The 26,284-nt window shown below is 34.7% G+C and overlaps 1 protein-coding gene across 12 annotated transcripts in view; it reads left to right on the top strand.

The window, feature by feature from the left end:
* MON2 (MON2 homolog, regulator of endosome-to-Golgi trafficking) overlaps window positions 1-26,284 on the top strand; it is a 111,039-nt gene that overhangs the window by 41,503 nt on the left and 43,252 nt on the right. For all 12 annotated transcript variants that reach the window (XR_011255962.1, XM_069584764.1, XM_069584763.1 and 9 more), the window contains 14 exons: window positions 5,926-6,050; window positions 6,426-6,562; window positions 7,343-7,496; window positions 13,725-13,960; window positions 15,739-15,820; window positions 16,349-16,533; window positions 17,317-17,429; window positions 17,649-17,753; window positions 18,106-18,186; window positions 18,265-18,338; window positions 18,428-18,518; window positions 22,653-22,754; window positions 23,847-23,957; window positions 26,078-26,253. Coding sequence is in view for 11 of the 12 variants with exons in the window: in XM_069584764.1 (XP_069440865.1) it covers window positions 5,926-6,050; window positions 6,426-6,562; window positions 7,343-7,496; window positions 13,725-13,960; window positions 15,739-15,820; window positions 16,349-16,533; window positions 17,317-17,429; window positions 17,649-17,753; window positions 18,106-18,186; window positions 18,265-18,338; window positions 18,428-18,518; window positions 22,653-22,754; window positions 23,847-23,957; window positions 26,078-26,253 (1,772 nt within the window). In the remaining variant the exon portion in view is untranslated. The remainder of the gene's footprint in view (window positions 1-5,925; window positions 6,051-6,425; window positions 6,563-7,342; window positions 7,497-13,724; window positions 13,961-15,738; window positions 15,821-16,348; window positions 16,534-17,316; window positions 17,430-17,648; window positions 17,754-18,105; window positions 18,187-18,264; window positions 18,339-18,427; window positions 18,519-22,652; window positions 22,755-23,846; window positions 23,958-26,077; window positions 26,254-26,284) is intronic.

Raw genomic sequence — 26,284 nt, 5'->3', positions numbered from 1 at the left:
CCACTGGGAGGATTAATTCAAGAAACAAACTGAGACACATTATAATCAAGCTGTCAAAAGTCACAGACAAAGAAAACATTTAAAGCAGAAAACGAAAAGTGACTGTTCATGTGCAAAGGGAGCTTTCATAAGATTTTCGGCAGACTTTTCAGCAGAAACCTTGCCAGCCAGCAGAGGATGGGATGATATATTCACAGTACTGAAAGAAAAACTGTCAGTCAAGAATACTGTATCCAGAAAAATGTTCCTTCAAAATTGAAGGAGAAATGAAGTCTTTCCCTGATGAACAAATGCAGAGAGTTTATTATCTGTGACTATACCAAATATATGTCACTTCACTATTGATTCCCTAAATATTATCAGAGTTGTCTTAGGAGGGCTTCTCTCTCTTCCCTCTCTAAAATGCAGGTTTTAAATAAGATAAGGCTTTAGGAAGAGAAGACATTTCTCCCTTTGCTTTTCATATCCACTAGTCAGTAATGGAGAACCCAGTCTTTTTCCTTTCTCCACAATAAGGCAGCATTCTTACATCTTCACCATGACAAACATTGAATTCACATTTTATTCCCAAGTCAGGAATTACCAGCTTAATTATATTTTATTTTTATGAAACTTGATGCTAAATTTTATCCCTTCAAAATTTATATTTTGAAGCCCCATTGTGATCATATTTGGAGATGTGACCTTTGGGAGATAATTAGGTTTAGATGAGGTCGTGAAGGTAGGATTCCCATGATAGAATTAGTGAGCTTATACAAAGTGTAACTGGAGAGCATTCTCTGCTATGTGAAGACACAGTAGTAAGGCAGGAATCTGCAAGTGAGGAAGAGAGCTCTCACCCAAACTTGACCATGCTGACACCCTGATCTCAGACTTCCAGCCTCTAGAACTGTGAGAAATAAATTTCTGTTGTCTAAACCACCCAGGTATTTTGTTATGGCAGCTTGAGCAGACTAAGATACTTGGTTTCTGTCCACCAGTTCTGTTGTCTAGCAGTTCATCCAGTGACTTTTTCAGAGCTACAGAAATCTTATTTTTAGTAATTTCCATTTTGGATGAAATTTATGTTATTGAATGAATATATTCTGGATATTACAAAGTACTTCACATTTATTAATCCATTTGGAGTTTACTACAGCTCTGTAAAGCAGACATTTGTATTTCTATTTTACAGATGAAAAAATGAGGCTCAGGATATTTATGTAGTTAGCCTGAGATCATACAGTTTGTAAGCTGCAGAGCTAGGATGTTAAGTAATCCTTTTATATCCCCCAAACCCAAGCTCTTAACCTCACTTCATTTTATACTTCTCTGTTTTCTTAGTTCTCATGTCTTCCTCTTTCCAAGGCCAAGTTTCCTGTACTACTCCTCTACCATTCTCTGTATTTTGACCTTAGTCTCCTTGATTTAGGGGGCAGAATAAGGAGAGAGAACCACACAGCCAGCTACAGTAAAGATCAAATATTGCTGCTTGAATGAAGAGAAAAGCATACTTTTGTTTTTCACTCATCAATTGGGAGTGATGACCAACTGATAAAACGTCCCTTCACAACAAGGCAGCTCTTGGACTGGGTTGCAAAGATGGATTCTTCACATAGGGCCTTAATTCCTCAGTGTTAAAACTTGTTAGGTTCAGAGTTTGCTCACTGGTGTGCAGCAGTTCAGATGTTATAGTTTCTCCAAGGTCAAAAGTTAGAAGTGTGGTAGTTGTGGGGTTAGATATGTGACTTATGTGGAATTCTCTCTGATTTCTCTTCTGTTGTCCTTATTTAAACTTGGAAATGATACATCTCCTAAAAGGCCTACCCTACAGTAGTAATTTTATACTTTTCAGTTGCAGGACACTTTATATTAAAAATATTGAGGTGCTTTCATTTATGTGGATTATTTCTAACATTATTTAATGTATTAAAAATTGCCTGAGTGATACTAAAACCCATTTCATGTTAACATAAAAATTAATTTTTGCAAAAGATACCTATATTTTCCAAAGAACAAAAAGGATTGTTTTATATTCTTCTTGTAAATCTCTTTAATGTCTGTCTTAATAGAGATAGCTGGATTCTCCTACCTTCTTCTGTTTTCACTATTTTGTGCTGTGTTGTTTTTTTGGTCAAAGCATGTAAAGAAAATCTGTCCTCAGAATGGTATATAGTTGGAAAAGGCAGAATTATTTTAATGACATTTTCAGATAATCGTATACGTTGTTCTTTGATATTGTACCAAACTGAACCAGTGACACTTTCTGAAAGGTGAAAAACATGGAACTGTATTACATTTTTATATCCTGTTACTTTAAAATCCATTGATCCATCTGGTGCTTCATTCAGTTGTATCCTTCACTGATGAATCATTTATTATAATTGAGCAGATGTTCCAAATGTTAACACTCTGTTCAGTACCAAAAATCGCACATGTTAATATCAATGTTAATATCAGCAACCATTTATCAGAAAAGTCTTCCATTATTAAAAAGCTGCCCAGGTCATAGAGCAGATACAAATCTTCCAAAATTCTAATTTTTGTTTGAAAGCTTGAATCTTATCATTTACAATAAATACTGTCAGTTGTTTCCCCAAAAGTGACAAGCTTATTTTGTTAAATTTTGAGAAAGTGTCTACAGTATACATAAGTCTAAATAGTCATAATTTGCCATATACTCTTTTAGTTAAAATGGTCTCTCTAGGAGAAAAAAAGTGACTAGGTCAGTTTGCAGCTGTACTTTTCCTTCAGACAACCACTTTACTTTGATACACAGCAAAAGTACTTCACGTGCACTTGCTGTGACAGATACACAGGAAATTATCAATACATGCATGTGTGGGTCAGAGTCAATAAAATCAATAATTGATTTAATTGTTAAATTATTTAATCACTGGCTTAATAATTATCAATATCAAGTATTTTATTTGTTGTTTTATTTCTGTTCATTGTACTTGTGTTCCTTAAGTGAAATAGACCCTTTTAATTTTATTAAATGTATGTAATGGTAAAGAATACGATGACTCTAGTATAGTTTGGTGCTACTGCTTAAATCTTGCTAAAGCCCCATCATTGTTTTGAATCATCAGTACAGGTGTCTATACATTAAAAATGGCAAGTACTATATTAGTGTTATTATGAAAATAGTGTGATGTTACAGATGTCCTGAAATAGTCTGCGGGACCCCTGGTCTGAGGGGTCTGTGGACCACACTTTGGGGACCACTAACCTGAAGAATCAGTGTTCTCCCCCAGTGTTCGCTAGCTTACATCTTGCTCTGTCTAGTAGCTCAGGAGTGTGAAGACAACTCATCTTCTGTTAATATGTTGAGTGATTAGAAGAAATCAGAATGCTCCAGTCACTCAGGTACAGATATAATGTAGCCAGTACACCATGTTCTTTCCACATTCTACCATCTGAATTAGGTGCTCTTCTGCTCTGTTGATCTGCTCAGGCTCCATGCCCAGATGTCTTTTTTTAGGAAGGTATCTTTAAGGAATTTACTAAACTTAATTATTAGTGTCTAGCATATCTCTCTTTTTGCCTTTGACTTGGTGCTTTTAAAAAGGAATGTATCAGCTAAATTGACTTGGGCAAGTTCATTTTCCACCTCTGTAAATATATATATTTCTCTCAACGAAGGATCTTATCACTAACAAATCCACTAGCTATAAGGTTATTAACACTAAACAGCCCCTAGTAAATAGACTCTTGCATTTAAATATTCTCTAAGACTTCCTTCATTGTCTTCTAAGCATACAGTTATCTTATATACTTGAGTCCCTAACAGACATCTGTGTGATATTTCGGTGAGAATTTCCACCAGGATGACTTTGATTCATCTTAAAATCAGTTGTTTCTTGACTATTGTCTGGTACCAAAGGAATTCAGAAACATTCATCACCCTTCATGCTAGTACGATGGTGTTCACAAAATACCTTTGTGCCACAAGAATTGGATGTGGGCCATAGATACCTGTTTCATACAAGTGCAACCTCTTGGGGGAAAGCCTTAATTTAGATTCATAAGGCACCTTCCATTGATACCCTTGAGAACAATTCATTGTCCCCAGCCACTACCTTTCTGGTCAGAGTTTCACACTTGTCAGGGAGGGAGGAAGTGAGAACAAAGCTCCAGTCCTCAGGAGAAAGGACTTTTGCCCAAATCACAAGATTTTAGTGGCTATAGTATAAAATTGAGTGTTTGATTTATACTGTAGTTACTTTTTTCATAGGAGAGGAAGTGAAAGAAAACTCTTCAAGGCAAGTTTTGTAACATTAATAATTCCCTTGATGGGACTTCTCTTGTGATGTAGTGGCTTAAGATTCTGGGTTCCCAATGCGGGAGGCCCAGGTTTGATCCCTGGTCAGGGAACTAGATCCCATGTGCCACAACTAAAGATCCTGCATGCTGCAAGTAAACAACCCCATGCAGCCAAATATTTTTTAAAAATTCATTTTGCTTGTATATACTTGATGTTTCTGAGAGCCTTTATTTTCTGGCTGTATAACCTAAGAGCCTTCAATTCTACCACCACTTTTAAATTCCACTTTTACTCTAAAACAGATAGTATACATTTTGAAGAACCTATTCATGTTGAAATTGTTCAGTAGATACACCTGTTGCACTAGGATGATTCTTTTTTAGTTCTTTAATAAAAGGGAGTAGTTTTATTTAGAAAAAAATAATAAGCACTGTGTATATTTGCGGGTCACTTTGCCATGTTTAGGGGGGCATTTTTACTCTTTCATTTTTCTCATTTGAGTTCTCAGCAAGGTGCAGGTTCTTTTATCCTTTATTTGTAAGAAGATTACTTGGCTTGTTATCGTCAAAGTTGGTGGATAAAGAAGCTGAGCAATGTGACTTACGATCCTACTGCTTTTCAACCATATCAAGTTTAGGGCAGTCACAAACCTCTGCCTGTGACTTCCCAGGCATAGCAGTCTAAGGATTATACTGTTTTTAGTTATCCCTTTGACATTAACCTCATGATAATGTTCTATTTTTAAAGCATCTACCTAGAAATCATTAGAAAATACCAGCTGCTGAGACTTTGGGCTAAAATCCTGAGGGCTACTCTAGTCTCAAAATTCCTTGCCCCACATTATGCTCACTCATTTTGGGGCACCCCCAACTAAAACATTCAATAACCTGCTGCCCTTGGTGTAGGAGTATGATTCAGTTTGGCCTAGCAACCACAGTGTCAAGTTAATTCTTACCTCCATGAGGTCCCAGTGTGTCCTCAACAAATATATAACAGAAACAATTCATTAACCTTTGAATAAACTGGTTACTTTTTGTTTGTTCATTCAGTTATCAAACATTTAATGAATAACGTCAGAAATATGCTTTAAATGGCATTACTAATTTACAAACAGCTTGCAGAGGAGTTGGTTTAATACCAAAGGTAAAAACTGGTAGTTAATACAGCAACACCATGTACCTAACCTTGTTCTGAGTACTTTATTATATAAACTTAACACCTGTCAACTGCCACAAGTTCCTTCTTGTTTTCCTACTGGAAAATATATGCTAAACATTCTTTGGCTTATTGCCTCTTTGTTTCCTAAGCAGCGTAAGATCATATGAATAATGTTTTGGTATACTGAAGGGTGCTTGAGCATATATGATGCATGCTGTCTTCCAGGAATGAGGACAGCCTGATGGTGCACTGTGCTTTCTAAAGAATAGGGATAAAAGATTAACGAAGTTAGGAGATCAGTAGGGTGAGTTTTTGAGGATATATTTAGAGGGACATTGCTTATTTTTACTGTTATCTTTTCCATATATAACTACTTATTTTTCTCCACTGCCCATTAAGGATCTTAATTTATTTAAAATTAAAAGGTTGTATTTGGTTTGTCCATAGGACTGAGTTAAGAACAAGAATGTAACTTATTCTTAGATTTAAAGAAATATTATTAAAAATCTTATATTTTTTAGGTAACTGAATGTGAAATATTTCTGTCACTTCTGGTGAAATTTCTGGATGCAGATAAACCACAGTGGCTACGAGCTGTTGCAGTGGAATCAATACATAGACTTTGTGTGCAGCCTCAGTTGTTGAGGTAAAACCTCAGCAATATTTTGTTAAATGGATAGGTTAATATTTATGCTACTAGGGAAAATTTATTTATTTCCAAAAAATGATTTCTAAACAAAGAAAATTGTATATAGTATGTATATAGAGGGGTGTAGGTATGGACAAAAAGTGTGACTAGTGATTTCTGTCAGTTGAATTTACTGAGTTAATATGACCAAGATAATTTTTTTAGGACACTGACCTCATTCTGAACCTTTGTCCAGAGTTAGTAAAGCCACTCAAGTATAATGAAGTTTTAAGTATAGCATTGAGACTGATTGATCACCATTATTTTCTATTAAAAAATGTAAAAAATTTTAATATATATATTTTTCTAGAAACATTTAAAATTATTTTACAGGTCATTTTGTCAGTCCTATGATATGAAACAGCATTCTACCAAGGTTTTTCGTGATATTGTGAATGCACTGGGATCTTTTATCCAGTCCTTGTTTCTTGTCCCTCCTACCGGAAATCCTGCTGCAACAAATCAAGCTGGTAAAGGCTAAGTCACATTTTGGTTTTTATGTCCTGCCGTAATTTACAGTATTCACTATTCTGAGAGGATACTGATCGAAATCCTCTGACTAGAGAAATTTGGGTTACCTAAGTGTATTATATATGTTTACTTTATAATATTTTATATTTCTTTATATTTTATACATAAGTATAGAGACACTTAAAGAGTAACTTGATCACACTGAGGTAGCTGTGTTTATTTCTTTCTAGAATATATTTTCTTCTCATATACTTTCAGTTCCTCTCATCGTGTATGAACACAAGTTCATAGTACAAGTTTAGGTACTAATTTTCATTTTAGAAGAATCTTCATTTGATGCCTCTTTTAAAGTGTGGTTACTACTAAGGTAGTATCTATCAGTCTTTCTTTTAACGTAACAGGTGAACATAATTTTAAGTTTGGAAATCAGTGTATAACTTTTTGTTCCCTTTAACTTCTTTCACTTTCATTTTTTACTTTCTGATTAGTGGCCTTTTTTATTCTTTATTCCTACCTCTACTAAAAGATGATTTAACAAAAAATACAGTACAATGTATGTCAGTATTTTTACTTATTAGTACCTTTGATATAAAGAAGGAAATGGTGTTTTGGGGAGACCAGGAGATGCTCTAGTAACCAAAATAGGATTGATAAATTTCATTTATTTGTGCAGTATCCATTCTTATAGCATAATATTAAAAAACTGACCAGGTGTTTGAATATTACAGATTTGTACTTAAGTAAATTGGTATCTTTGATTGCTTTCCCTTGTCTGACAGGTAACAATAATTCAGGTGGCCCTGTCTCAGCACCAGCTAACTCAGGAATGTTGGGGATTGGTGGAGGTGTTACTTTGCTACCAGCATTTGAATATAGAGGAACTTGGATACCTATTCTGACTGTAACAGTACAAGGCAGTGCTAAAGCAACATAGTAAGTAGTAGTAGCATTATTTTATAAGGAATGGGGTTTATATTTTATACTAAAGTATTTCTCTGCATTATACTTAAAATTTTAGACATACTATTTCTAACAAATTTAAGTAATTTTCTTTGGTCCTCTTTTGAGAATTTTATCTATGACTGGATTTTGTTTGTTTTCTTTTGTTCTGCTGCTGCTAAGTCACTTCAGTCGTGTCCGACTCTGTGCGACCCCATAGACAGCAGCCCACCAGGCTCCCCTGTCCCTGGGATTCTCCAGGCAAGAACACTGGAGTGGGTTGCCATTTCCTTCTCCAGTGCATGAAGTGAAAAGTGAAAGTGAAGTCGCTCAGTCGTATCTGACTCTTAGCGACCCCATGGACTGCAGCCTACCAGGCTTCTCCATCCATGGAATTTTCCAGGCAAGAGTACTGGAGTGGGGTGCCATTGCTTTCTACTTGAGCACATTAACAGCATTATAAAACAGTGTGGTTTCTTAAGGACCTACTCACTTGTTCTGTATGACTTTTCAGATGTGGTTTGATTTCAGGCCTTGTGGACTTAGGTCTTCTGATACTGAGTAACTCTCAGCAAATCAGTTTACCTATTTAAAAATATCAGCGTTCTCAACTATAAAATGGGAATAGTGATACATCTACCTTTCAGGACTTTATATGTGAAAATAGTTAAGTGTTTAACCGACTACACTTTTTGGGTTTAACACAGAACTTCTAGTGTAATTAATTAAAGTGTTTAATGGATTCCACATGTGTTATTTAAAAATTTTTGTCATTAGCCCTTTTTAGTTTAACAGCAGTTTTTAAAATATTCAGCTGTGTATTGCTGATTTTTTTTTTAAACCTTAATGAACTGAGATAGCAAACTTAGAGCTTACATAGATAAAGCAAGCAATACTACATATGTTTAACATTGCCACAGTTAACTGTGAGGCAGTTAATTAATATATTTTGAATAACTGATACACATATGGGCTTCCCAGGTGGCTCAGGTAAAGAATCTACCTGCCAGGCAGGAGATGTGGGTTCGATCCCTGGGTTGGGAAGATTGCCTAGAGGAGGAAATGACAACCCACTCCAGTGTTCTTGCCTGGAAAATCCCATGGACAGAGGAAGTTGGTGGGCTACAGTCCATGGGGTCGAAAAGAGTAAGACACGACTTAATGACTAAACAGCAGCTGCAGTTGATATGCATAATTAAAACATTATTCCAGTGACAGTAAATCAAGACTGAAAGTATGAAGCAGAATCTCTGAATATTTTAACTCGTGAATTTATGTAGTGTGTCAGCCTGCATTGTATTATCACAATGCTGCTTTGCAGCTTTTTATTTTGCCTGAAATTTTAAAAAAAGAATCATGGAAGACTGAAATATTGTTACTCTTAGTCATGTAAAAGACACAAAAGTTACTAATGTCTCATGTACACTTTGCCTTGCTGTAAAGACTAATAATTTGAGTATACTGGAGTAAAAGTAAAAGTAAAAAAAGTAAGTCACTCAGTAGTGTCTTGACTCTTTGTGGCCCCATGGACTATACAGTCCATGGAATTCTCCAGGCCAGAATACTGGAGTGAGTAGCCGTTCCCTTCTCCAGGGAATCTTCCCAACTCAGAGATCAAACCCAGCTCTTCCGCATTGCAGGCGGATTCTTTACCAACTGAGCCACCAGGGAAGGCCCTGGTGTATACTCCAGTACACTGGACTATCAAGTTGTAAAAGAATCAGATTTCTAGCAGTGAAGGAGATATTAATAATTTACCTTACTCATTTCTCTGGGTTGTTTTTTTAAACTGAAAAAATCCCAACACAGAACAAAGCTGTTGCTCTTGTGGACCTGATATTTTGGTGAATGAGGTAGTCAATAAAGACACAAATAAACATACAGTATCACCTTGGGTAGTGATTAACTGTTTGAAAAAAAAAAGCAAGTTATAAGGGCATAGAGAGTAAACACACTGAAGGTAGGAACAGAAGGATATATCTGGGGAAATAAGATTAAGCAAAGACAGTTAGAAGGAAAGCGTGAAGATAAATGATACAGAAAGAAAAATAAAAACAAATGATAGGAGAGTAAATACTTGGCCAAATTGTAGAATTTCTTTTTTATTGATAAAATTCTAAAACAAATTGTTTATTGATCCTCATTAATTAAGAGTCTTGAATTTTAACTAGTTCTGCTACTAAATACTATGATTTTGAGTAGAGTGTTTTATTTCCCTTGATCTCTTCTTTAAGACAGGTTTGAACTGAATCTCTAAGAGAACATATAGTTTTTTCTTGTTGTTGCTCTTATTAGTTTTTTTTAGCACTATAGATACTGAGATTACTCACTTCTGAAATGATAAATAGCAAAAAATATTGGGGGTTCTTTTGTGCATGTTCACATCGGGACTTACCTGTTGAATTGGTATCTTTAATTCATTCATTGTGAGGTTTAGTATAATTTTCACTGCTTTCTTTGTTATTGTTCAGTCACTAAATTGTGTCCAACTCTTTGCGACACCATGGACTGCAGTATGCCAGCCTTCCCTGTCCTCAGCTGTCTCTCAGAATTTGCTTAGTTTCATATCCATTGAGTCAGTGATGGTAGCTAACCCTTTTATCCTCTGCCCCACCCCCTTCTCCTTTTGCCTTGTCTTTCCCAGAATCAGAATCTTTTCCAATGAATTTTCTTTGAAGCCATGCACATAAATCTTAATTGTGTATTCGGTTCTTTTATTGACTTCAGTGTATAATAATTTGAAAACTTCAGGGACGTATAGACAGAAGTTGTTTTCACATAATATTGAGGGCAGTATATTCTTTCAGATTTATTACACTTCCTTCAAAGTTGGGCTTGTGACAGTTTTTGCAACTGGAACTTAATTTTAAAATATTTAGATAAATGGGTTGCATTTTATCTAAAAGTGGAATTTGTGTAGTAGTTATAATAAAATAGCAGTGAAACAGAGAGGTAGGAAAGTATGGGCTTTGTTTAGGTTTGTACTATAAAAACAGGTATAAATTACCTTTTTTTCCTTAACTACTCAAGCACTTAAAGTCTATAGTATAGAATTTGGGAATTTGAGTTTCTGATGTTTAGAGTATTATATCTGATTTAGATGCATTTTCCCAATAGATGACGTATTCTTTGAGAATAGATATTTGTCTTAACAAGATGCTTGGGACTGATTCATGTATTATATGGTTCTTGAATGCTAACTGGCCTGGGAAAGGTTAAGCACATGAACTTTACTTCCTCATGTGAGCTTAAATATCTTGATCAATAATATGAATATGATTGTATTGATTTTACAATACATTTTAAAATACTTAAATGTTGGCACATAGGGGTTAAATTAATAGGCTTTAGAATAAGAGTTGGAGAAGGCAATGGCACCCCACTCCAGTACTCTTGCCTGGAAAATCCCATGGGTGGAGGAACCTGGTAGGCTACAAGTCCATGGGGTCGCCAAGAGTCGGACACGACTGAGTGTCTTCACTTTCACTTTTCACTCTCACACATTGGAGGACGTGGCAACCCACTCCAGTGTTCTTGCCTGGAGAATCCCTGGGATGGGGGAGCCTGGTGGGCTGCCGTCTATGGGGTCGCACAGAGTTGGACACGACTGAAGTGACTTAGCAGCAGCAGCAGCACAGTAAGAGTTGAGCTAAAAACTGCTGGTAACTGTGTCATTGTCAGCAGTTTCATTGTCTGTATCTTTCAGGGTTTTTGTGAGGAGTTAAATAAGATATATTAAAAAAACAAAACTTAGTGTCCCAGACTGAATTTCTCAGTAAATGATAGGTATATATGGTGTTTTTATTGTTTATTCTGAGTTTTACATCTTTGTAAACTTCCTGCCTTATCTAATATTGATTATGATTAGGAAAATTTTAGAACTTGAGATTGGAAATTGCTTTTCTTATAATGATTTTTAATGATTTTGGTTGTGTTTTAGATTAACAGAAGATAAAATTTGCCCTTTTGTAGTTTACAATTCATGATTTTAATATATTCAAAAGTTAGGCAACCATAAGCACCATAATTTCAGAACTTTTTCATCCCTCCTGAAGAAAAACCCATATCTGTAAGCAGTCAGTCACCAGTCTCCTTTCCCTACCCTTTAGTAACTACTAATCTACTTTCTGTCTCTATTGATTTGTTTATTCTGGATACTTCATATGGATGGAATAATATAGTACTCTTCCATGTCGGGCTTCTGTTACTCAGCATAGTGTTGAGTAAGGTCCATCCATGTTGCAGGTTGTATCAGTACTTCCTGTTTGTGGCTGAGTAATAGTCCACCATATGATTATGCCACATGTTTGTTGATTGTCAGTTGATGGGCATTTGGGTTGTTTCCATTTTTTGCCTATGGATAATGCTGCTATGAGCATTTGCCTGCAAGTTTTTGCATAGACATATGTTTTCATTTCTCTTGAATATATATATACTTGGAGTGGAATTGCTGGGTCCCATATAATGACTCTACATTTAACTTTTTGATGATCTGCCAAACTGTTTTCCCACATGACCATACCATTTTGCATTTTCACCAACAATATATGAAGGTTTAAATCTCTCCACATCCTCAGCAATACTTGTTATTGTGTTTTGATTATTGCTGTCCTAGTGGGTAAGTGTTATCTTACTGTATTTCAAATTTACGTTTTCTTTTTTTTTTTTTAATTTACATTTTCTAATGATCAATGACATTGACCATCTCTCTCATTTGCTCATTGGTCGTTTATATATCATCATGGGGAAATGTCTTATCAACTCCTTTGCTCCTTTTTAATTGAGTTGTTATTTTTTATTGAGTTGTAGAAATTCTTAACATAGTCAAGATCTAGTCCCTTATCAGGTATATGATTTGAAAAAGTTTTCTCACATGCTATAGATTGTCTTCATTTTCTTGATAGTGTCCTTTGAAACATATTAATTTTCAATTTTGATGAATTCAGTTCATCTATTTTTTCTTTTGTTGCTTATTTCAGTATCATACCTAACAAACCATTTCATAATTTGAAGTCATAAAGATTTTTGCCTGTGTTTTCTTCTAAGAGATTTTAGCTTTAGCTCTTACGTTTAGGTAATTGGTTCATTTTGAGTCAATGAGGTATGAGTGAGTGAGGTATGAGGTAGAGCTCCAACACCACTGTTTTTTAATGTGAATATCCAGTAGTTCTTTCCTCATTGAATTATTCTTTCTTCAGTTTTAAGGAATTGAAAGCAACAATTCCCTGTTGGTTATGATTTAAAACAGAAGATTTTCATCTTTCTTTCTGAAAGCTATGTCCTAATTTTGGAGTATGTGTGTTAGTCACTTAGTCGTGTCTGACTCTTTGCACCCCATGGACTGTAGCCCACCAGGCTCCTCTGTCCACGGGATTTTCCAGGCGAGAATACTGGAGTGGGTTGCCATTTCCTTCTCCAAATTACGGAGTATAACTTGGCTCTAAAATTTGAATGTGACACACTGATGCTCTAAATATTATCTTACCTTGTTGGCAGATTGTATCTAAGATGATAGGAAGAAAGATGAGCTGGCTATTTCACAGTAATGCTTTTCCCTAGTATGAAAACATCTTTTCTTCTTTATAGTATTGATTTGATTTCATAGCACCTTCTTTACTTCCTTTTAAAAATTATAGTTAAGTTACAATATTGTGTTATTTTCAGGTATACAGCAAAATGATTCAGTAATGCACATAAACATATATATGTATATATACATACACAAGGAATATATAAAAGAAATATACATATATTCCTTTTCCAATTCTTTTCCATTTTAAATTATTACAAGATACTGAGTATAGCTCCCTGTGCTATAAGACCTACAGTAGGTCCTTGTTTACCCTTTTATATAGCACCTTATTTTAAAAGCACTTAAGTCAGAATTTGAGACGGTTTGTAATCTGTTTGTCTTTTTCTGTTCTGTATATGTGTTTATTTTTCTGATGTCAACAGTTAATGAAAATCTTGGCACAACTTGGGGGAGAGGCAAAAAATAAACTATTATTATCAGTTATGGCACTGGTCAGGCCTTAACTTTTCTAATCAGTTTCTTAGAATACCATTATGGGACCATTCTCCAAAGAAAGCAGATCTAGTGGTGGCCATTTACTTTCGCTGTTAATCTTAATTTCTGTAATCTATAAATTATGGAAATAGATTGTTATATATTTTCATTGTTGTGGCTTCTCATTAAATATCTGATTTTTTTCATAATTGCAGCCTAGAGATGTTGGATAAAGTTGAGCCCCCAACTATACCAGAGGGTTATGCTATGTCCGTGGCATTCCATTGTTTGCTAGACCTTGTACGTGGAATCACTAGTATGATTGAAGGAGAGTTAGGAGAAGTTGAAACAGAATGTCAGACTATTACCACTGAAGCAGTTTCTTCGCCTACACAGTCATCAGAACAGCAAGAATTACAGTCGACATCAGACCAGATGGATAAGGAAATAGGTATATTTATTATGATTCTATATTATAAATCTTTATCTTGGAATAATTTTGAAGTTAGAGAAATTACAAAAATAATAGTTTCCATATATTCTTCACCATGCTATCCCAACTGTTAACACTACCATATTTGCATTATTTTTTATTTATATATATCAGCATATTTTTTTCTAAACTATTTGAGAAAAAGTTACAGACATAATTCCCCATTACCCCTTAATACTTTAAAGTGTATTTCTAAAAATAACAACAGTTTCCTACGTAACTACAATATAGTCACCGTCAGAAATTTAGCATCAGTTCGGTTCAGTCACTCAGTCGTGTCCAGCTCTGACACGTTCATCAGTTCAATATGTCATCAAATCCCAGATGTCCTTCAGATTTTGTCATTTGCCCCAGTAATGTCTGTTATGGTCTAGGATTACATGTTGAATTCAGTTCCATGACTCGATATCCTTCTTTAGTCTGGAACAATTCCTTAATTTTTCCATGTTTTATATGACCTTGACATTTTTGAAGAGACAGGCCAGTCAACTTGGGTTTATTTTTGTTTCCTCATAATTAGATTTAATAGATTGATTTTTGGCAGAGCTGCCACAGAAATGTTGCTATGCTGTACATCAGTGTTGTTAACTTTTATCATTTGGTTAATGTGATGTCTGCATCCTTTGTTCAGTGTAAAGTTAATTAATTTTTGTATAGAAATTCTTTGAGACATCTAGGAGAGCTTGCCCTTCCTGATTTATTTTGTTTCATGTGTTTATTTATATTAGTACAGACCCTTGTATTCCTGTTTTTTTCAAAGCATTATCAGTACAATCTGTGATTGTCATTATTTGATTTGACACTCAGTTATCTTCGACATGGCCATATGGGACCCCTTTCATGCTGGCTCCTATGTCCTTTTATCATCACTGGTTCTCTTGTTGTTTTCTGACCACTGCTTTACTGTCTGATACAGCAAAATGCTCTAAGCTCATCTTGGGTTTTTCTTGTATAATCCAGGGATAAGATATTTTTCCACAGAGCCTTAGTTCATTTTAGTGGAGAGCAGTATTTATAAACTAACACATGGACACTAGATATGCTTCCTGCTGCTTGTGTAGGAAATAAGCGCATGTATGAGCACCCATTTCTGTATACTTAAAATATATCTATTTTAAATACCATGAGGACACACCCAATTTTTCCAATTCTAGTTTAATACTACATGATGTACTTTTAACTTGCCATTTTTGGTATTTCCTTCTCCAACAGTGAGAAACTTGGTTCTATTTTACTCAATGTATTTAGTCATTTGTATGATTTCCAATGTGTATAACCAATCTCTTGGCTGAGCTTGCTTATTACAGTTTCCCACTGCCAGCTGGTTGCATAGGCTGAAAGTTTGGCCCAATGAAATGGAAGGGAATAGGAACTGATTTTATATGTATATTTTAAAGGTATCAGTCAGTATACAGAAAGATCTTATTACTGATATTTTAAGACAACTTAGTTTTAAGACTTCTTGGGAATTCGCTGGTGGCCCAGTGGTTAGGAACTAAGATCCCACAAAGCACGTGATCTGGCAGAAAAAAAAAAAAACACAACATTTCTTGAATTCTGAAACTGGTATGGTTTTAAAATTTTCATTTATTCAGATATATATTTAAGGTTATAGCTTTAGTACTTAACAACAGACTTGTTTTTTGAATATTTGCTATATATTATCAAGTGATGAGGGGGATTAAGGGCTGTGACATTTGTAATTATCATTAAGTATTGTCTGTGTTTCCTTTAAGTTAGTAGAGCTGTTTGGGAAGAAATGGTGAATGCCTGCTGGTGTGGTCTGCTCGCTGCACTGTCACTCCTTCTTGATGCCAGGTATTAAGTCTTTATAAGTTTTATTTTGCATGTGACAGGTGAAAAAAAGCAACAAACCATTTTAAAGTGTGTATTTAAATTTATCCTGAGAATTGTTTCCTAATACTAGTTTTTTATGTTTATAGAATATTGTTATTTTTCTGCCATCCCCCTCTTCCATCATGTTATAATGGAAAATACAATCCAAAAATTACAGAATGCCTTTTTCATTTTAAGCTTTACTGCTTAAAATTAAGATAATCATATTAATCAATTTCTTTGATGTTTTTCTTCAGAATCATGGAATTTGCTGATTTTAAAATGCTTGATATTTTTAAGTTATATCTTTGAGTTCTTGACTATTTTCTTTGTGTCATAAATTGCTTTTATCCAGTTCATTTTTTCAGATGTTTATTAGTTAAAATTCCTTAAAGTAGATTGATTTTGAGTTTTTAAAATAGATTTTGTTAAAACTTTCCTGGCTACCTAATTTCATTTGGCAGCATACCTAAAAATGATCATACTAAATAAAATACTTTATCTTTTCAGCACAGATGAAGCTGCTACTGAGAATATTTTGAAAGCTGAACTGACCATGGCTGCTCTTTGTGGAAGACTGGGCCTTGTAACTTCAAGAGATGCTTTTATAACTGCAATATGCAAAGGTTCCCTGCCTCCCCATTATGCTCTTACTGTATTGAATACCACCACTGCCGCCACACTTTCGAACAAATGTAAGACTTCAGCTTCTTTAGAGTTCTGTTCATCAGGTGGTGTGACATAGTGTAGAGAATAGATGATAGAAATTCTGAGTTCAAGCCTCTGTTTTTCTACTCCCTGACTCTGACTTCTACGAGAAGTTAGTGTCCCTGAGCCTCAGTTTCTTCCATCTTATTGAAACAATGGAGGTAGGAGTAGGGAGAATAATACCAATTTTAAATAATAATTGTGAGGATAAAAGAAGATAATATCTGAAAGTCCTTTGTAAACTCTAGCATACTACTGAAATGGGAATGGTTGGGTCTTTTTGTTTTGTTTTTTAAATAGAACTAGTAGAATGGTAATGTTTGTCACCACTTAGATTGACACTCAAAAAATATTTTTTTCTTGTTGAATACTTAAAAACATTCCAGTTTGTTACTTGTAATATAGGTAAATTTCAGTGGGCTGTTCAGTTTTCAAACTAAAAACGTTAGTATTGGTCTCTAAGTAGAAAAGTTTACTGGGAATGTATGTTTAAAATACTAAGTGTCCTGAATTCTGTTTTGCTTATGAGGCAATTATCAAAGTTTTATAATTTGTTAAACTTATTTAGAAAATTACTTAATATTTGCTTAACTTGTTTTTGTTTTTGCACCTGTTGAGTTTTTTAAATGTTTGCATATGGATAATAGGTAACTAAATAAATGTCATAGTTGAACTTAGTTTGATCGAATTAATGTTCTAAAATGTAACATTGCTTTGAGTACAGGATGAAAAGTATATTTTAATTATTTAGGTTTTCCTTTGTGTTCTAGCATATTCCATCCAGGGCCAGAGTGTTATGATGATCAGTCCATCAAGTGAATCACACCAGCAAGTTGTAGCAGTGGGTCAACCACTAGCAGTCCAGCCTCAAGGGACAGTAATGGTAAAGTACTTTTTCTTTGTTTGGGAGTGACATTGTTGTAACCAACTGTGACAGCACAGGTTTTAAGCAAATAAATTTGTTCTATACAAAATCATCCAAGCCTCTTTTCTGAAAATTTTTGTTTATTAGAAAATATTTGGATATGATGGTACTTTTTATAAGCTTAAAATTTTTGAGAATGCATAACAGTTCTTGCAAATATATCCTTTTTTAATACAGCTGACTTCCAAAAATATCCAGTGTATGAGGACTTTACTTAACTTGGCACATTGCCATGGGGCTGTTCTTGGGACATCATGGCAACTTGTCTTGGCAACTCTACAGGTATGTTGTAGCCTCTGGGTCAGAGGCCAGTGTTGTTTTATATCTGAGTGCTATCAGTTAAAGTCACCAATGTCTATCAGTGCTTTGGGCAGGCCCCAATAGGCAGTAAGTATGAAAAAGGGCAAGTTGGAAAAAGAACAAAGACGTGGCTCACATTACATGAAGTGATGGGATGTCTCTCATAATGGCCTGTTCCATTGCCTGTGCTTGATGTAATGAGTATTTTGCATGAATGTTAATTACTAATTTCAGTTTAGTTATTAGATACCTAGTCTGATTTTAGTTTTAGTTATTAGAATTTTTGTAAGTTTATAAATTTCTGTGTTCTGATTTTTTTTCTTTAATTTTACAGCATCTTGTATGGATTCTGGGATTAAAGCCTAGTAGTGGTGGTGCCTTGAAACCTGGGAGAGCTGTTGAAGGGCCCAGTACAGTAAGCTCTAGTCATTCTTACTCAGTTAGTATTTTGCAGAATGTTTATATGTTACATTTAATTTTCTTCTTTTCTTAGGTTCTAACAACAGCAGTGATGACAGATTTACCAGTGATTTCCAATATACTTTCAAGACTGTTTGAAAGCTCACAGTAAGAGTCAGTTTTTTAAATTGATACAAACATTATTATTAGCTGTATGTTTTAGATGAGAATATCTTATTTCTTCATTTTTATTTTAGGTATCTTGATGACGTATCATTGCACCATTTAATAAATGCACTTTGTTCCTTATCCTTAGAAGCCATGGATATGGCCTATGGAAATAATAAGGTGTGATATTCTTTCTTTTCTGTGTTAAATATGGTACATTATTTTGTTGAATAAGGTGTATATTCATTAGGATCTTAGTGTTTTACAAGTGGGAACAATACCTTGTAGGCTAGCCCTGCTCTTTTGGGTGTTTACATTTATGATGGTTTGTTGAAGGGAGAGTGAAGAGGATACTTTTTGGCTTGTGGAGTGTGCCAGTAGTTGGCTTCCCTGGTGCCAGTATGTATCATGATTTTAAATTGTGTCCGCTTGTGCACTGAATATTCTAAAAAATATTTCTATAGAGAAAAATTGAACACCACATTTATAAATGTGTTCTACATATTAGTAATCCTAATGATTATAATTTATGATTGTGGCAATACAGATTTTACATCAAGAGAAATATGTCTCAGTTTCTTTCGCCTTCATGGGGTGGAAATTAAGGAGCTAGTCATTTCTTTCTGAGGGTAATGACTCTCCCTACCTTGAAAATTAAAATTTTGCTTTGCTTATTGATTAAATGAATCAAGCTATACTTTTGAGAACGTTTCTTCCTATACTCTACCATTTTCTGTTAAACTTGGAAAACACAAGAATGTTTGGGTTTATTGATACCTTAGAAATTATTTAAAATGCTCTCTACATTTTAAGATTAATAAATATATTAGTTGGACCATTTACAAGTAAGTGAAGTTACCCAGAAAATGATTAGAAAAGCAGAGAATGCAGCTTGTGGTTTATTTAATATCCAACTGTAGGACCTAAAATTACATTATTTGCCTAATCCTTAATTATAATCCTGTGTATTGTAGCTTGTCATCTTGGTTCATGTGAGTCATTTAAAGATTAGCCAAAAAGATCTTAAAGGGCAAAGTTTTACATATTATGGTACATTCTTAGAGAATTATATAAACATGCAGGTGTTTGAAAATATCTGTTATAGTTTGCTCCAAATCACGGCAAGGATAATATACAGTGAAGTAATCAAATTCTTATTACTACTTTCAGTAATCCTACATCCTTAAGATTAATTCTTAACAATGTAATATTTTTAATAGATACCTTCACTGGATCTGAGCAAGTTTATATGGTAATGACTTGAGAATTTATGTATTCACTCAACAAAGTACAGTATGTTTAGTATGTACATGACACTCTGCTAGAAAATATAAAGGAAATTTCTATTTTCAAAGAGCATGTAAACTACTTGGCTCATGGATAATGTGGCAGATAAGGTGGTGGGAGAATCGAAATAGTTTATCAATGTCAGCTATTCTGAGTGAGTTAAATAGCTTAGGGAGTAAAATATATGTATCACTGTCCTTTAAGATGTGGTTTTAAAGTCACCAGTCATCTCATTTTTGGTGCTCATTTCAGGAATTTGTGCTAATGTGTTGAGGAGGTAGCTGATGGTAAAGCTTTCAAATTCTTCCTTAGAAGGGGACAGTGTTGATGACACTTGTGCAGGCAGACTACCAAACTGAGTATATCAACAACAGAAACAAGAATACAGCTGCTATCTTTCTTTGTTGTATGTCGGATACTAACTTATGTATTTCTGTTTAATCATTTAAAACAACTCTGTCAGGTTCAGTAGTAACTGCTTTTTAGAGATAAAAGATAAAAATAGCTTAAATACCCTGCTTGGGGTCACCTATTTAGTAATTGGTGGAGCTTGAATTTGAATCCACATATGTCTTATTCCAGAGCTCCATTCTTATAACCACTTCACTTGTGGCTTTAACTTTGTGTGCATCAAAGTCAGATATAGCACTTTTTAAAAATGCAGTAGTTAGGACCACATACCAAGCTTCATGGATACAAGAATCTTTGGATATGAGGTCTGGACATATACTTTTAAATGCTGTGTGATTCCTGTGTATCCTTATTAGAATAAAGAGGAGGGAAAGGAGGAAATAATACAGGGCAACATTTATAGAGACATATTATATGCCAGGCACTTTCTAACACGAGAGGTCATTTCGGTATATTATTATCTCCATTTTATAGATTAAAAAAGTTAGCACAAAAGAGAGTGAACTTTTGCTGTTTGCAGTACCATGGATGGACCTGGAGAATATTATGCCTAGTGACATAATTCAGAGAAAGACAAATATTATTTATTGTCACTTATATGTGGAATCTAAAATTAAAAAAAAAAAGCTAATGAATATAATGAAACAGATCCACAGAGAGAGGAAAGGTGGAAAGGACAAAATAAGATAAGGGAATTAAGAGGCACAAACTATTACATATAAAATAAATAAGCGACGAGGATATATTGTATGGCACAAGGATATATTATATGGCATAGCCAATATTTTATAATAACTATAAGATCTGTAAAAATTTTGAAACTTTATGTTGTACAACTGAAACTAATATCATAAATCAGCTATACTTCAAAAAAATAGTTACTCAGGGTTACATAGCTATTAAGTAGTGGTGTTGAGATGTTAAAAATTCATAGGCATCACTGTATCATATTGTCTCTAGAATGATGAAGTTCTTTCTACTACACTAATTTTTAGGGTACTTACAGTGTTAGCACAGGCAGGAAGAGTCAATCTGACCACACTTTTCTTAAAACCCCAGGGTACTTGTTCAACAGTTTTTACTAGAAAAGAAAGATAATTTCACACATTTCCATCTTAGATTTTTATTAGTACTATAAAAATGTTGTGTATAAAGTAGTTACAAAATCTTTTTACTTTAAAATTATGCTCAAAATTTACTTTTAAAATTTCAGTTGGCTTTTTCTTCAATTGTCTCCATTTGAAGTACTACAACTGTTTATCAAAAAATTCTCATAACTCTAGTCAGATTAGTCTACACTTAAGTATATTTTACTATCTGTATTAAAATTGGATTAGAGATAGTTGCCCTTGGAACTTTTTACTAAAACTGTTCTTCTGATACGTGGACTGAGTAATTTAGCCATTTATGAAGTACACTGATTCGCTTTCTGTTGTTGAAATGCCAGTGACTGAGGAAGTGGTTTGTCTTCTTTCTCTGCAACTTTTTTATTAGCATCTAAACTGACAACCTTTACCTCCTCCTTCTTGACATCATCATTCTTTCCCCTGTGGTGTCTGTTGTCTTCTTCTTCTTCTTTTTTTTTTTTTCATTTTTCCTGATACTCGTATATAAAACCTAAGCAATTGAAGACTTTACTAGTAAGACTGTATATTAGTTAGCTCAGCCTGCCATGACAAAATATTATAGACTGGAAAACTTAAACTATGGAAATTAATTTTCTCATAATTCTAGAAGGTAGAAGTCCAAAATCAGGATGCTAGCATGGTCAGCTCTTGTGTAGACTCTCTTCCGGATTGAAAGATGCCTGACTTCTTACTGTGTCCCTACATGGCAGGGAGAGAGGGGAAGGGAGGGAGAGGGGGGAAGAAGAGGGAAATGGAGTGCACATAAGCTTACAAGCTCTATGGTATCTCTTCTTATGAGGACGTTAAACTTATTGTATTGTGGCCCCACCCTTAGGACCTCATTTGACCTGAATTACCTTCTTATAGACCCTATCTCCAAATGTCATCACCCTCAGGGTTAGTTTCAGCATGAAGTTTGGGAGCAGTGGTGGAGTGTGGGGTGGGGCAGGTCACAATTCAGTCCATAGCAAAATTCTTTCCTTTTGGTCAGAAGACACACATTCTGTGTGTCTGGTATAGTTTTTGAATTTTCAAAGTTTCCCTACTAAAGCAGTGTCTTCCCAACCAAATTTTCAATTAGGAGTCATCCTAGATACTTGAGGGCTTCCCTGGTGGCTCAGGTGGTAAAGAATACACCTTGAATGCAGGAGACCCAGGTTCAATCCCTAGGTCAGGAAGATCCCGTGGAGATGGGAATGGGCTACTCACTCCAGTATTCTTGCCTGGAGAATTCCATGGACAAAGGAGCCTGGCAGGCTACAGTCATGAGGTTACAAAGAGTTGGAGACAGCTGAGCAACTAACACTTTTTAGATTCTTGAGGGTGGACTGAAAGGCTTGTCATATGATAACTGAAGTTATGTCATGTTTACTTCTAATTAATCAAGTATATTAATTATAGTCATGCTTTTCACAGTAGTCTCAGTTTGGTTTACAGTTGAAATACTCAAATTCTCCTTATGATATTAAAAAATATGTTTTTCTTCTAGGAACCATCTCTTTTTGCTGTTGCCAAATTGTTAGAAACTGGTCTAGTTAACATGCACCGAATAGAAATTCTATGGAGACCTCTAACTGGCCATCTACTTGAGGTAACCTCTGTTTCTTTATTATATTTACTTTTTGTTTATAATAAAAACTTACACAGTGAATTAATGATTCTGTATAACCGTAAGAAAAATCAGCATTAACATTTTTTCTTGTACTTCTCTTCTGTATATTTTATCAGGGACTAAGGTTTCATAGTAATCATTTTGGTAAAGGAATAGGTTGAAAACTTTATGACTAAAAATGAGTGATATAACAATGAAATCTCTGATATCTCCTTCACCTGTTAGTTTGGGTCCCCTTTCTTTTATTATATAATCTTTTGATCCCCTCGGCTTCAACTGGTTCTAAAACTTCAAGGCAATTAGGACTGAAATTTAGTACTAGACACTGCTCCTTTACAGACTTCCCTGTGATTATGAGGTAACATTTCTACAAAAGGGAAAAAACCTTCTCAGTATCACTAATTATAGGTAGTACCAGGGAATTTTGTCTGGATTTGTATTCAAACTTGAGTGAATCTGAATAATTAGTTGCTTCTTAATTGACAACTGCTTCTGCCAAATACATGTTTATGAGCAGTTTAGGTTTTGGTTGCCCTCATTGTTTCATATTATTTTAGTAATCTGAGAAGGGTACTGTTCTTAGTTTAAAAAAAACAGTCCTTTCTTCTTTTTCCCTCCATTTTTTGGGGATTATTTTTATGAGCTATTAAAGAATATATGCAGATTTCTTCATTATGGAATTCTCATCAAATGGCAAAAAAATGTTTTTAAAATTTCAGCTGAGTATTTGATTATGAAGATAGCCCAGATTAGGAACCTTAGTTTCTGCTTCTTCTGTTTACTCTGGTGACATCATTTACTTTTATGAAATTCTTTCTTTTCTGTGAGTTGTTTAGTTTCATCTTTTATCTTCTATCTCCTTATTGCTTCCTCTTGCCTCTTATTCAGAAGGTAAGCGTACTTAAATTTTGTATATTTTCATATTTTCTTCAACCCTTATTGACATTTTATATGATTTTTTTTTAATGTGGAAGAGTAGAAAATGCAATGTTTTAGTTTTTCTTAAGTTAATATGTGATGTATAGCTTAAGTATACAAATTAATTTTTGTTCCACATGTATATACCCTTAGGTGTGCCAGCATCCAAACTCTCGAATGAGAGAATGGGGAGCAGAAGCCTTAACTTCACTTATTAAAGCAGGATTAACATTTAACCATGATCCTCCACTTTCACAAAACCAGGTAAAAAAAGAACCTTTTTTCAAAGCACTTAAAGTCATCCTCTCCCATATGTAACTTTATTTGTAGGCCGTGGATCTCTTACAGAAGGTTGATAATCCTAGATTTTCAGGATTATCTACATTAAAAAATCTAAAAATTTTCTTATAATAGCACTAAAGTAATAAATTACTTAGAATTGGTCTCCCCATCTAGAACTTTTCTTCGGCATGCAGTGCTAAATCTTCATACTTTATTAGCCTCTTTTCCTTTGGTCCTTACCTGTCTTTTTTTTCTCTTCCCCCTATTCATTACCCTTGTGTGCTTAGTCACTCAGCCATGTCCAGCTCTCTATAGTCCCATGGACTGTAGCCCTCCAAGGTCTCTGTCCATGAAGTTTTCCAGGCCAGAATACTGGAGCGAGTTGCCATGCTCTCCTCCAGGGGATATTCCCTACCCAGAGACTGAACCTGTGTCTCCTGCATTGGCAGGTGGATTCTTTACCATTGTGCCACCCGGGAAGCCCTTACATGGGGAGAAACAAGAGGCAGAAGAGGCAAGCACAATAAAATAGACTTTTATTTTTAAATAATTTTAAAGGTTATTTTATACTTTCAGAGTTTTCTTTTGTTGCAGTTCCTTTTTCCTGACTCCACATATATCATTCACATATATCTTATAAGTTTTTAATCATTCACATATATCTTACACAGTTTTTAAAAAGCCCACCAAAGTTTTGTTTAAAGATGGAGTAGAAATGAGGCATTTAATAGCCATTCACATTGCCCTTACTATCTTACTGTATTGTATGTGGATGTCTTCTGCAAATTTCCTCAACAAATAATTATTGGGTACATACTATATGCCAGGCAGTATTTTAACTCTTGTAACAGAATGATGTACAAGACAGAAGAGTTTCTTGATTTTTATAGCTTACATTTTAGTGATTGCATATTTTTTTCCTATTGCAGTCTAATTTTTTTGTAAAGCCCTGTCCATGTATATATTCTTAGCATCCAGCTTAATACCTGGAACATGGTAAGAGCTTAATACGTTTGTTCAGTCAGTGAGCCAAATAAATGAATCCTTGGAGAGAAAACTAAAGCAGGTGCTTTCAAATGCTAAAGGAGTAGAACAAAGTGCTTTTTTCACTTTTTAACAGTAAAAAAATTTTGTGGTTTTGTGTCCTCTTTGTCTGCTAGTTCATTTTTAGGAGTATTGAGACTTAAATAAAATGTGGTACATATTAATAGAGTAAATGAAAGTTAATTTTAGAAATTGGGAATTGTTTTTTTCTCTCCAAATAGAGCTAAATATATAGAGGTATATTTTCTATAGTGAGATTCATTTGTATATGGATCTGTACATTTAATACCTTTTAACATCAGCTTACTCCCTATTTATCCTGAAATATAGTATCTTGAAGATAGATTTTTATTTTCTGTTATTAAAATATAAGACTTAGGGACTTCCCTGAAGTCCAGTGATTGGGAATCCATGCTTCTAATGCAGTAGGGTTGGGTTCCATCCTTGGCTGGGGAACTAAGCTCTCACATGTTACTTGTGTGGCCAAAACATAAAAAATTTAAAAAGACTTACAGGGCTTCCCAGTGGCTCAGTGGTAAAGAATTCGCCGGCCAGTGTAGGAGACACGGCTTCAATCCCTGATCTGGGAAGATCCCACATGCTGCAGAGAAACTAAGCTCATGAGCCACAGCTCCTGAGCCTGTGCTCTGGAGCATGGGAGCTGGAACTGTTGAGCCCACATGGGGCAACTACTGAAGCCCGTGTGTTCTAGAGCCCATGCTCTGCAACAAGAGAAGCCACCACAATGAGAAGCCCATGCACTGCAGCTAGAGAGTAGCCCCTTCACGCTGCAACTAAAGAAAAGCCCGCACGGCAACAAAGGCCCAGGACAGCCAAAAATAAATTAATTAATTAAATTATTTTTTTTAAAAAAAGACTTGGATGACAAGATAATCCTAATGATTACTGTTAGAGAAATCATTTTTTATATTTATTTTACTAAAAAATTTATTTTTACCATTGCATTCTGAGTGAAGGTGAATTTAAACTTGAAAGACAATAGCAGAACCTTTCCATGTTCTAGAACTTCTCTGATTAGCTTCTTACCTTCTTTGCAGAGGCTACAATTGCTTTTATTGAACCCATTAAAGGAGATGTCCAATATTAATCATCCAGATATACGACTCAAGCAATTAGAGTGTGTGTTGCAGATTCTTCAGAGTCAAGGAGACAGTCTTGGACCTGGATGGCCATTAGTGCTGGGAGTTATGGGAGCGATCAGAAATGATCAAGGGTAAGTGTTTAAAATTAACATCCAAAAAGTA

This window comes from Ovis canadensis, chromosome 3 (genome assembly GCF_042477335.2).
Source record: "Ovis canadensis isolate MfBH-ARS-UI-01 breed Bighorn chromosome 3, ARS-UI_OviCan_v2, whole genome shotgun sequence".
NCBI classification, from domain to species: Eukaryota; Metazoa; Chordata; class Mammalia; order Artiodactyla; family Bovidae; genus Ovis; species Ovis canadensis.
The sequence above is the reverse complement of the archived record's forward strand: the minus strand, read 5'-3'. Positions and strand labels throughout refer to the sequence as shown.